The sequence below is a fragment of the Rhamphochromis sp. 'chilingali' genome (genome assembly GCF_963969265.1).
Source record: "Rhamphochromis sp. 'chilingali' genome assembly, chromosome: 10".
Taxonomy (NCBI): domain Eukaryota; kingdom Metazoa; phylum Chordata; class Actinopteri; order Cichliformes; family Cichlidae; genus Rhamphochromis; species Rhamphochromis sp. 'chilingali'.
The window spans coordinates 28289034-28302327 of record NC_137937.1 but is presented as its reverse complement, the minus strand read 5'-3'; the positions used below and the strand labels follow the sequence as shown (position 1 = coordinate 28302327).

The following is a 13294-nucleotide window of genomic DNA, read 5'->3' as shown; positions in this document are numbered from 1 at the left end:
AGCCCACACAAGTGCATTCAGTTGTGTTGCACACATACACACACTCTAAGTGTTATTCTTCTTCAGGCTCTGTGGGAACCAGCATTAGACCAGCAGCAGATTAATTAAACTGGTCCAATATCTCAGTTGTAATCTCCCAAAGACAACACTACAGGACAGACAGGCAGGAGGCACACTTCAATAATACGCTCTTAATAATGGCCATTTAATCGGCCAGGCTGCTGAGCTGCTTACATACACATACACACTGGCATCAGTGGGCCAGACATGGGGGAGATTAAACAGTTAGGGCCAAAAGGGAAAAATGCCACCTTAGAAAGCCAAAGTTGTTGGCATGTAATGCACTTACAGTTGATTTATTGGCTGGAGTGAAGCCACGAAGGACCAGCAATGCTAGAAGAACTATTCACCTTCCCTGACAGGCAGTGTCAAAGGTCTGCAGACTCGCTCTTCTTGGATTAAGGCCTCTCTGAACTTATTGAAAAAGATGAAACAATGATTTAACAATGTGGAGACTTTATGAAGTCAGTGGTATAAGTACAAAAATGGTAAATTACTGGCAACTGATCAAAGCAACAGGAACCTCGGAGCAGCTGAGCATAATAAAGTGATGTTTGGCAAAAGACCTCCACACGTAGACAATACAACACACAGAGAAGGGGGCTTGACTGTAATTAAGCAGCCCTTGGGGGTCTGAAGGTAGGAATGGTGGGCCAAAGTGGTGTAATAAAGACATGACACAGGCTTTTAAGCTGTGGTTTTGGAAACACTTAAAAATATGAGCCCACAGAGAGGAAAAAAAGCCACAATTGGCGGAATAAGAAAGCCTTTCGACCACAGGCAAACCACCAGGACTGTTCATAACACACACAGAGTTTAAAGCTTAGGATGATTTATGACAATGAGGACAACATAGGAAATTACTGAAAACAAGTGGGAGCCATTCAGTAACAAAATATTATCTTTATAATACTCACCGCTGCTGTACACTGGTGCACAGTTAAAGGTGCAGGTAATATAACCTGTTCATTTCCATGCTCATTTCCTCCCATTAAACCTCCATAATAATATTTGTAGAAAGCCTTTTATCAAATCACAACACAAATTCCACACTGACTGATTGTAAAGTGCATTCATTTTTAAAATTTATTTCAAAAACATCACACTGCAAAACTACTTTCTCCAACATTAGAAAGCACTAATCTTCTCTATAGTTGTCTTACAATATACTCAGCCAATATTAGCCAATCAAAGATCTGTCTCTATACATCATATGCATAAAAACATCATGTCGAAAAAGATGTTTGGGTTCATTTAGAACTGTTGTAATTTTTCATCTGCAGCGGAGTATAATTACAGCCACAGGCCTTGGGGGCCGGTGTCCTGCAGGTTTTAGAGCTCACCCTGGGTCAACACACCTGAATCAAATGATTGGTTCATTACCAGGCCTGAACTGGAGGTAATTTAGCGATTTAAATCAGCTGTGTTAAATCAAGGACACATCTAAAACCTGCAGGACACCGGCCCTCGAGGCCTGGAGTTCGACACCTGTGGTATGAAAGATGGATGCAACTCCTGTAATGCCACCAACATAAAGTCACGAAGTCCTGTTAGGAAGCTTTGATGTTTTGAAACTGGAAGTTAATTGGCTAATAGCTTGAAAATTGCAAGGCTAATCCTCCTTTCTGACACTTAAAATCATCAAAATTAAAATTCTCTCTGTGTTTACTTAGGCCCATTTCCCCATAGACTACTGCAGGACGGATGTTTATCGGAAGTCTTTTTGACAGCCAACTACAATCAAGGGAAACTAACAGGCCTGCTGACATTTAGAAATGCTGCAGGTTTAAGGCTTAATTTTTCACACTCAAAAGGTTTGCATCTATTTCATACAACTGGTGGTGTAAAGTCATGCTGTGTATTCAAGGCAAGTTTCTAACTAGCTGTACATATAAAACAAACTGAAGAAACAACGTTTATTCTGGGTTTCAGCAACACAAAATAAAGAATCTCTTAATAAATGCAAGAATAAAACAAAAACCTCATCCAGATAAGCCTAAGCTTATGGATAACATGGGTAAATTAAACATATGCCCTCAATATTTGAAACTTGAGGCATTCTTAATAATTTTTTTAAAAGTCAGGGATGGGGGACTCCACACCTCAAGTGCCGGTGTCCTGCAGGTTTTAGATATCACCCTGAGTCAACACACCTCAATCAAATGATTAGTTAATTACCAGAAAATAAGGAAAGGTATAGGTTACTTTAAAAACTTATAAACAAAATGTTTGTATTAATGTGGCAATCCACATTGATATAATTTGCTTATAATTTGTTTTGGTAACAAGACAACATTACTGGGTCAACTTATTATCTTCAAAAATGTGTCTGTTTAACTTTACATCAGTGTGTTTGGCAGTGTAGAAACTGCTAAAACTGTGTTCTCCTGTTTTTTTTTGTTCTGTTTTACTATTCAAATGGATCTTTTTTAGGACATTTCAAAAAGACATTATTGCAAAAAAATTCACATTATGTAAAAACAAAAATCACATTTTGACACAAGTCCAGCTTAATTGAAAAGTATCCTATATTTCACATCAGCAGTACCCACAGTCCATTTGGCTCTGCTGGTGTGAATGAAGCTTTGCCTTTCCATTCACACCACAGCACAAAATGATTGGAAACATCCCTGTGTAGTTTCAAACAAACGTGATCCCTGTTGGACTGTGTTAGTGAGATAAAGTCGGAGGAAGGGGAAAGGTCAGAGAAAGGTGAAGGTGCTTGATTTGAGCCATGGGGCGTCTTTCATTACGGGAAGATGTTGTTCTTTTAATATCAAATTGATCTCTGTTCAGCTGGCCATAAAACCTACTTGTTTTCTGTAGTAAGGGGCAGCTGCCGCCTTGAGATTACAGCTTGCAGAGTCTGCCATAGTGCTCACCACTTAACAAGAAAGGAAGTGAAATATGCATGTTTTCACCCAGTCCAAAACACAACAAAGATGGATGACAATTCTTCAATAGTGGCCCTCAGCCACATCTTAGACAGACACATAATGAGAATGTGTTATCGTTTCCCTCTGTTATTGTTAAAGATGTCTGGAGGCAAAATTTACTTTTGTGGAAATGTGCTTTATAACCAAAGGTCATGGAATAATCGCATGTTAGAAAGCAAGTGCAGAGGTCAGGAAGGGTACACAAGAGGAATCTGGAGCAAAGTTCTTTAATGGTTCTGATTTATGAATTGATTAAGCCTGGTGAAGTGTAGCAAGCTTCCCAGTAGTTGGGCCATGGGGCAATAAATGAGCTCAAAGCAGTGAGTAGCGCAGCTGTTTTTCAAAACATGAAGAAGGGGAAGTGTTTATTTGGACAGTTGTGTCAAATAATGAAGGAGAATTTAATATAATGCTTTAGTCACTGGCCAGGGGGAGTCTGAAACGTGTGTGAAGGCCTCAGTGTCTGTAACAGTCAGATGTCCACCACACCCAGTCTGTCAGACACTCACAGAGTTTTCCAAATATCTGCTACTGGGACAATGACTTTGCAATTTGCCTGTACCCAGCTTAAGTAAACACAGTAGTTCCTTAAATAGTTTCCTCTTTAAAAACTTGCTCGATAAACCAACGTTGGGTCTACAAAAGCGATGAAACTGTGTTACATGTCAAACTTTAGCATTCAACAGTTGCTACCGCGGCTGGTGTCATATTGCCAGCTAGTCTTCAAACTGATTGTCCGGTTTGTCTCCCTTAGGGTTCCATCGACTAGTCGCTACACTGTTTAAAGTTAAAAATCTATATATCATAATAACCGCAAACAACCGAGCAGTACCTTACCTGTCCGTACCTTTGAATGCTATTAATCCACCGGAGCGTTTCGTCTCTCTCTGCTGTCCCAGCCCAGGAAGGGAGACCCGGAAACTGCTTCCCTGAGTCCGCCCTCGTCCCAGTGTCTTTTCGTTACCCACGGCTACCGTACAGCGCCACTGACGCCATTTCGGCTCAATTGCTAGAAAGGCGTAAGTAGGAATGTATCATTAGGCAGAACCAATATGGTTACTTCAGCGGAACAGTTTCTTTGGTACTTTACCTTGTAACGGTTTTTCTTTCTGCCGTGGAAACCGTTAAATATACAACTCTGCGATAGAAGTTGTGACTATCTTATTAAAAATGTTATAATGTTTCCCAAGAATCCGCCGAATTATGTAATCTTATGTTAACGATGAGAGAATCGCTTAATTTATCTCAAAGTGGGTAAATTCTGTTAAACAAAAAAAAGCTAAACAAAGTTACAGGCTAACAAAATAAGTAGAACTCAAAAAATAAAATTCAATACGAGAAAAGAAATATCTCAATAAAGTAAAAAAAAAACAAACAAAACGAATTTGAAATAAAAGTAAATTAAATACAATAAAGCAAAAATAAGAATCTATTCAAATACATAATTTTTTTTAGCATTTAAATTTGGAATTAAATTGACATTTTTAATTTTTTATTTTACTTTATTATACAATAAAGTAAAACAGGAAAATAGATGTAAATATGACTTAGAAAATGTAGGGGGAAAAGCACAGCAAATATTAAATGGCATTAAAAATCATTAAAATGAAGTGCACAGTGCAGTGCAAAAAACTGACATTAAAAGATAAAGAAGTATGTTTTTTGCTATGTTTGTGATGGTTTTTGCATAAGAAAGTAGGCTATTGTCTATATCAGGGATGTCACACTCATTTTACATCGTGGGCCACATAATTCGATTCTAAGTGAAAGAACAAGAACTTTTCTTTCAGTTAATTGTTTATCTATTACTTAATTACTTTGGTCTTGTATGAATGGCTATGAGGGAGTTCTTTATCAGGAAGAAAAGCTATAAAACTTGTGAAAATAAAATGAAAAATAAAAATCCTAAATTGACGTCACTCTTCATATTTTCAGAAGTCATCCAGTGGGTCCCTGGGCCTACCTACAGTGTTGTAACACATTTACTAATGATTTTGATTTGTATTCATTTGGCCTTTTAAAAAAAATAAAGTACTTCTCTACTTGTTGTATTTGTTATTTAAAATCCCTCAGCCAAGACAATTCTTTCACTGAGAGTTATATTTTGGTAGTACCACCTTAAGCAGATTAAAAATTCTCCCAAGTTCAAATCAAGCCTGCTACACTGAACATATCCTGGAGTAAAATTCCACTTTGTGCTGGTAGGACTGTATGAATCCTGTGAGGTTTTTAGAATTTGAAATCTGCCTGCTTGATAGGAAAAGTCAACTCATTGCAGTCATTGGGCGCAAACCCTCCAGTCCAAACACTAAACGTATAAAATTAGCTGTAGATAGTTTATGAACTTAAAATAATCTATTTAAAAGTGCAAGTTGACTGCAAACGATTGACTGAAGATGAAGGTGAAATTAAGAAAAAGCAACAGCAATAAAGAAAAGCATTAAAAAAAACTCTTGTTGTACTTGTACTTCAAAGATAAGTGGACATATTTAAAAGTCAGATTTGTACTTCTTTTCTGACTAATGGGTTAGACAAATATAATATTCCTATGAGAATAGGTGTGAAATGATAATTATACCCAACAGACAAGTTGCATTATCCTCCATGTCTGAAGAATCAATAGCAAGTGCCGTGATACATCACACCACTGCACTTCAGCTGTTCCACAACGTTAACGCGCACACAGAGGTCTGCCATAAAATCTCTTCACCCCTCTCCCGCCCCCTCTATTCATTGTAAATAACTGTTCAAACGCACAATGCGCTCTGGACCGCTTTATTCAGTCGGTCAACTTCCCTGCGCTTTCATTGGTCCCTTGAGGATGCGGACGCAGCGGATTGGAGGAAAGTTTCTCTCCGAGTCCACACACCCCACCTCACAGATATTCGTGGTCCGGTGCGACTGTGATTCCAGTTGTTTTCACATCCCCTCGCTAACAAAGAGACTGGGAGCTGCTGCCTTACATCTCTGCGTAAACGTAACGAGTGATGCGAGACTAACGACTCACCCTCCTGTATCGAGTTGAGAAGGAAGAAGACAAAAGCAAAAACAGCACTTTGCTTTCAAGGAGAAAAACAAGCGGAGAGTTTAAGCACCTTCACGCGGACCTGACTGAACATAACAAGAGAGAAAATGGTGTCGGCCGGACTGGAGATTTTGGGACTTTCCATGTGCGTAATTGGCTCGCTCCTGGTGATGGTTGCGTGCGGGTTACCTATGTGGAAGGTGACGGCTTTCATCGAAGCCAACATCGTGGTGGCTCAAACGCTCTGGGACGGCTTGTGGATGTCGTGTGTGGTGCAGAGCACGGGGCAGATGCAGTGCAAGGTGCACGACTCCGTCCTCGCTCTCTCCCACGACCTGCAGGCGGCCAGAGCGCTCACCATCATCTCCTCCGTGATGGGAGTGTTGGGTCTCATGGTTGTGATTGCGGGGGCACAGTGCACCAACTGTATCCGCACTGAGTACATCAAAGCTCGGGTGGTGAACGCCGGTGGGGTGATCTACATCCTCAGTGGCCTGTTTGTACTCGTGCCCCTTTGCTGGATGGCAAACAACATTATATCGGACTTTTACAACCCGCAGGTGCCTGCATCCAAGAAGAGGGAGATCGGCGCTGCGCTCTACATCGGCTGGGCGGCCACAGCGCTGCTGCTGATCGGAGGAGCGCTGCTGTGCTGCTCCTGTCCTTCCAGCGGGAACTCGGGATATTCAGTAAAATACGCACAGACCAAAAGAGCCGCCACGCAGAACGGGGACTATGACAAGAGGAATTATGTGTAGCTATGTGGCTCCCAGGAGGTGACGCCTAATAGTGAACCTGCCGCTTTTGAAAAAAACTGTTTTTTACGGACTTTATCTTTGCACCAGCAGTTTGTTTATTTTTTTCATAAGTTTGAACTTTGAAAATCAGTGGAACCACCTCTATTGTTTTTACACTGGCCCTTCAATACGCTCGGACCACGTCCTTTATGTGTCTGTCTACAGGAGATTAAACAAAGACTATCAACTACAGGAGGTAGCTCACGACGTATATAAAAAAAAGAGTATCTTTCTTAGGTACCAGCTTTGTAAATTCTCGAAATTATTAGTATTTTGAATTGTTTACTGCTGTAACTACATGTTGTTGTTGTTTTTTCTTTTATTGAGGAACTCTAGCCACCGAAAAATATAGGCTGTTCTTTTGCCTTGATGTGCATTGTCAGCACAACCTTGTACAGTAACTGAGAATGTTTGCACTCCCACGCGTTCAAAGACCAGTTTCCTTTAGGGGGACAATTGACAACAATGTCAAAGTAAAATGTTGTGTCAAAGCCCTCATAAATCTCAGATAAGCTTTTGTTTTGCTCAGAAGTTAATAGGAGTGGGGTGGCTTTGAGGCTTGCTCTTATTTTGGACCTGTAGATTCTGGAGATTTGGCCTATATGTGACATGAAAATGTGCAACAGATACAGTGTAGGCTACAGTCTCGAGAACCTGCAACTTTTCCCTTCATTGCAGGAAGTCTTTTGTTTTTTCACAATTTCCAGAAATAAACTTTGTTTTCTGTTATTGATGTTTGATGTAATGATTCCATATTCATGTATCTGAAGATGCAATACTGTTTCATTTTATTAAGATTAAACTGAATATATTGTATATAATCCTCATTTGAAGTGTTTTTTTAGTGCTAAAGTCTGAGTTATGATGGTCTGCAGGGGCAGGAGTGCCCTCCATAGCTGTGTGTAAGACTTGCCGTTCCCATCATGAATTCATAAACCAACCCCCACGGCGGGAGAAAGTATTTTGGTTAGCCATAGAAATCCAGATGACAATACCCATTCAGCCAGAGTGGGGCTCTGCTGTTCAACTCACAATACCCCCACCCCCCTTCAGACCACCTCCCCTCCCCTCCTCATCCGCAGTCAGTGAAAGACGTTCAAATTAAAGCTGTGGAGAAGCTGCTGCAATCGTTGTCCTGCAAGTCACTCCATTCATTCATAAGTCTTCACATCTTCTTCCACCAAGGTGCTAAGATAGGCGGGCTCCATGACAAACTGGTATAGAGCAATTAGTTTACTTGCTTCACAGGCGAGGAATTTACTCAAAACACTGGGGATTACTTTGGTATATTAAGGTAATGAAGTTACAGTCCTATTTAAACAGTGGAAAAATACACAAGATATTCCAATAACAGCTCTCTGATTTAGAACTGTGACTGGATTACAGAAGCTTATGCATACTTGTTTTGCTGGTGACTTACGAATCTTAGCAGGTCATATGCCCTCTTAAAAGTTCAAAATATGGCCACGCAGAGAGGCTGCATACAGTCAGGATAGAGGGCGATCAGTGGACTTCTAGTAACACACATAAGAAATACTTCATGGTAGATTAAAATTATCATCAGAGACTCAGGGTGCCCACAATTGAGGGTTGAATATGCAGTTAAGAAAACAACAAAGGTTTCACTGAGACTACAGCAAGTTTCCAGCATGTTCAACCATATCACAAGGTCCTCATCTATAGGTTTGATAGAATATTTCCATTTCAAGGTCTACTTACTTGCATTTTCTGAAAGATATGAAAAAAGCACAAGTTCAATAAGAAACTGATAAAAAACTGCTCGTCGATTGGACACAGGAGGGCAGAGTGTTGCAAAGAGAGCGGGGGCTCACACTTGCAAAGGCTCTGTCACATTTAGTTTTTAGTCTTGATCCCTAGTCCTGATCAACACCTGAGAGTCCCGGTGAGGTGTGCAAAAGTGGGTGCTTCATCATGCAGACTCCCAAAGAGGAAAGCCTAAGCTTTGAATTGGATTCTGGAGCCAGTGCAGTGAGATCGGCAGAGGTGTGATGTGAGGAGCTGAAGGATGGAGGAGCTGGTAAGGAGCTTTTCAGCAGCATTTTGTATGAGTGCTAGACAACCCGAGGAGAAGGCAGTGAGCTGCAGTAGTCAAGGTGAGAGGAAATAAAAGCAGGAATAACAAACTCCATTTCACATTTAGATATAATAGGACTGCATTTGTGAAATTTGTCAACTGTTAACATCAGAATTCAGTGAAAACTTGCCACAAAACGTCACTTCAAGATCTCTGATAGCTGGTTTGAGATCACCAAAATTACTTTTTCCCCAAACGGTAAATGGTACAGCTTTTATTTATTGATGTCAGACTGAATATCTTTGGAATTTAGACTATGAATCCAACAAAATGACCATGTTTTTAATGGCAACCTTTGCTTTTAGTCTAAATAATAAAATGTGAGTAATTTGTAACTTCAATAACTGTTAATCATACTTTCATGTTTACCTATAAATGCACAGGTTATCATAACCTAATCTACTTGTATTAGTTGGAATGTTGTTGCACAGTAAAACATGTTCTACTAGACAGAGTAACATAATCAGGCTAAGACTGGCTGACAGTAAGCGCTCACACTTTGTGGCCTGCATGGGTTTTCCCACACAAAGACACTCCCGGGAAGCTGCAGTGTGCTCTGCCTCAGTGAGATGTTTTTTTTTTTTCAGATTGTTAGTTCCACTCATCTTCACAGAGGGTGACGAAGCACAGTGTGTGTGTCTGTCTGCGTGAGTAACGGGTTAAGTGAGTGTATGTATGTGTGAGTATTGAAAGAGCTGGAATGGGGGTGCACATTTAAAAAAGGCCCTCATTTCTCTTAGGAGGGAGGCAAATAGGGCCGGCGACGTCACTCAATGGACGCTCGCCATTGTAACCAGCCAGAACCTGCAGTTGCCTGGCTACGGGAGCCTATAATGTGGTGGTATGGATGAGCCTAATAAAAGGCCTGGCTAGCAGACATTCCAGTAACTATGGACACACACACACATGCACATACACACACACGCACACACACACAAACATACGCACAGCCTATCCACAGCAGTCTGGAAGATGAAGGAGGGATTTACTTAAAGCCTTTAATGGTCACTGCAAAAATGGCTGAGACAGCAAAAGCATATTTTCTTCATTGTGTTTTATCCAAAGAGCAAATGTTGCCATATGTTTTGAAACATGCACACAAACAAACGGATGACACAGCACACAGAGAACAACTAAACTTGACCTCCGAGTGAGCGAGAGGCCATACAGTTAAGGCCGTGTCAAAAGGCGATCAGATTGATCACTGATTTCAGATTTGTGTCACGAATGAGCGACGTGTGTTTTTTCATGGTTGAGTTAAGAAGTTGACTCTCATGGCTTGAACCTTGACCTCTGGAGCTGGTCACCGGTCAGGCTGCAGATCGGCTCCCTCCACTGATCAGGCATGATCTAATCGAAGCCGAGCCTCAAACTTCGGATCAGGGTCACAACCCTCAGTCTGAGCTCCTCACACCAGCTGATAACGGCTCTTGGAACGATTGGTCACTTTAAAACTTAACATTACAGGACAATGATATTACAAAGCCTCCAAAGCAGCGTAAACGAGTCACGAAACAAGAGAACTGAGTAATGCTTTTACTGACTGAGTAAGACTTGCACCAGAGCCAGCAGGTGCACACAATCTACAGACCTCCCAGCTGGACACAGCTTACTCACAGACAGCAAAGCCAAGAGTCTGCAGGTGGTTAAACGTGGAGGACAAATGTGGCTTTGTACATAGAGTTAAAGACCCCATGAGTCATTTGTTTGAGAAACAATGAGAGAGCTAGATGGAGATGGAGATCAGAAAAAACAAAACAAAACTCCACGTTCTTTCCTCCAGTGTGTCCAGAAAGTTTACAGCTTGACTCACGGCTTTTTGTCAGAGTCCAGTAGCACGACCAGGCTTCCTGTGCAGGGGGACAGCAGAACAGGAAACAGGAACAGGAAGGAACATGGAGGGTGCGGAGAGGAGGAGAAGGAGTAGAAGTGTAATGTGTGTGTGTGTGTTTGTAGATGGAGCCCTGTGGTTTGGGTAAACTACTCCCTAGGCTTCAGTATTCACACAAACACAGGTACAGATAAATGTATGCGTTTGCATATGACAACGCTCTGTTTTATGCTAGGTTAGTGGTTTGATGCAATCCTAACATATAATTGCTCATCTGTGGGTTGAGAACAGACATTCCTCAAACATTAAAATATCCATCTGGATTATGTAAAAGTGAAGATGTTAAGTTTGTTTACTTTTTGCGCTTCACAGAACAGCAAAGACATTATCACATGTAAACAAACATCAGGTCAAATCTGGAAAATAGGGATACGTGATTTATCTTTTACCGGGAAAAGGACAAATCCCTTTATCTCTTTACCCCTTGAAAGATAACTAGAAGGAACCCTTGAAATGGTTTTTCCGAACCTAGTGTTTCAGGCCTGCTTATTGAGCAAAAAGACTGGATGTGCATCAGAAGTTAGTTTGGGTGTCTCTCTGCCTATGTAGCTACCTGGAAACTACTAATGGTGGTCAAGTCATGTCTTTATTGGTAAATACTGAGGTGTCGAAGCTCGTCATTAAGGGTACAAGGGAAATTATCAAATGTTGCTTTTATGAGGAGAATAGTTAAAAATAAATTCACCCATTTTTATACTGTAGGGGCTAAGTCCAGCATTTAAAATGAGCATATTGTATTCATTTCCTGCTTCTCTTTTAGACGAGCTTAACATGATTCAGAACTCAAAATAATCCTTTTTTTCTTGCACTGGTGCAGCCCCTGATCTCATCCTCTGCCCAAGACAAACTATTTTAGCTCCTTAATCTTTAAGGCCAGTCTCCCTTTGAGCCAACTTTCTTTTGATTGGCTGCATGTCACAAACAGAAGGTCCTATCAAGAGAACTATGTGCTCAGAGCCACAGCATCATATACCTCAAACAGTTTGCAGAAAAATAACCTGTATGCACGTATATACATACACATGAAAAAGAAAGTTATCACAGGACTCTATGGAGTCAAATCTACTTTGGTTCATTGAGTTTTGCAGGTATTTGTTTTTGCGCAGCTCACTTAAGATGAGCCACAATTTTTCAGTCAGGTTGAAGTCTAGACTTAATTGTATCACCTCAATTCTTTTTATTTTCAGCTGTGCTTTTATTTGGTGCTGTGCTTCGGATCATTCTTCTGTTGCATGACAGTCTCGGCCAAGCATTAGCTGACAGCTGATAGAGCTGATGAGAGGTGAAAAGTCTTCAAGGAAATTTAAAGAAGTCCAGACACTTTTCTTTCCAAGCTCCTTAGACAATGATGATGTGGATGACTGAGAACATTCACAGACATCAGACAGACATCATCACATATGACTTCATGATACTTTAGAATACAGAGGAGTTCACGGTCAGCTCAGTGCCTGCCAGGTGCCCACGGCCAGTGGCTGCAAAACAAGCTCAAATCATCACCCCTTCACCACCATGTTTGACCGTTGGTATGAGGTGTTTGTGCTGTTATGGTTTTCTCCAAATCTGGCACTGTGCATTATGGTCAGACATCTCTACTTGGGTCTCAGCTGTCCAAAGGACATTGTCTTGTGGTTTGTTCAGATGTATTTTGCAAACCCTAGCTGTGCTCTCATGCAAGAGACTTTCTCCTGGCAACCCTTTTAAACCATAGCCTGTTCAGGGTTCTTGTAATCGCACCGTCATGAACATTTATTGTGCTAACTGAAGCTGGCAGGATATGAGCTGAAGCTCTTGGTTTTTTTGCAGTATCTTTGAGCACTCTGTTTAAGTACTTGTATTGATACAAGTACAATGATATTTGACATCCCCAAACTTCTAAAACTTTTAAAATGTATCAAATATCTCAAATATCTGTAAGGAAATGTGTATTTAAAGCCATATAGAGAATTATTTGCCTGAACCGATTTTGCAACTTAAATAAAACATTAAAGATTTTTGTATTTTGCTCAATGTACATTTGATAAAGCTCAGATAAGGTTGTGAAAAACAGATTTAACATGTGTTATTTAATAGGTTGTTAAAATGTTTATCTACGACATAATTCAGGGATAATTCGACCTCCAAATTCTATTGATGCATTTACTTTATTGGTAATATTTAAATCCTTATGTATACATCATGTAAAAACTATGTAGACAGCTCTCCCATTTTAAACAGGAATACTGTGGCATGTTTAAGAAATCAGAAGATGCATTATGTAGGTCCATAAATATCAAATTCTACTGGACGAGAACTTTCAGTAACTATTACCTGCTGGTAAATATATGATAAAGTGAATTATCCTTTCAAATCTGTATTTGCTTGATGTGTTAACAAGCAACAGGTTCATCATATCAATTAAAAATATGTCACAGATTATTCCCACTTACCCCCCGAAAAAGCATCTAAACCTTTAAAACTTTAACCCTTCAAATCTCAATATTTACAAAA

At 40.4% G+C, this 13294-nt stretch overlaps 2 protein-coding genes across 2 annotated transcripts in view; one reads left to right on the top strand and one right to left on the bottom strand.

Annotated features, from left to right (window-relative positions):
- The window catches only part of LOC308403544 (septin-2), a 28769-nt gene extending 24835 nt beyond the window's left edge, over positions 1-3934 (bottom strand). The window contains exon 1 of the mRNA XM_080893070.1: positions 3834-3934. The gene's annotated coding sequence lies outside the window, so the exon portion shown is untranslated. The remainder of the gene's footprint in view (positions 1-3833) is intronic.
- A 1945-nt stretch (positions 3935-5879) lies between these two features.
- Positions 5880-7645, top strand: cldn5a (claudin 5a). Its single transcript, XM_080893661.1, has one exon. It carries the CDS (start codon positions 6129-6131, stop codon positions 6777-6779), a length of 651 nt encoding a protein of 216 aa, XP_080749787.1. The 5' UTR covers positions 5880-6128; the 3' UTR covers positions 6780-7645.
- Positions 7646-13294: the final 5649 nt, after the last annotated feature.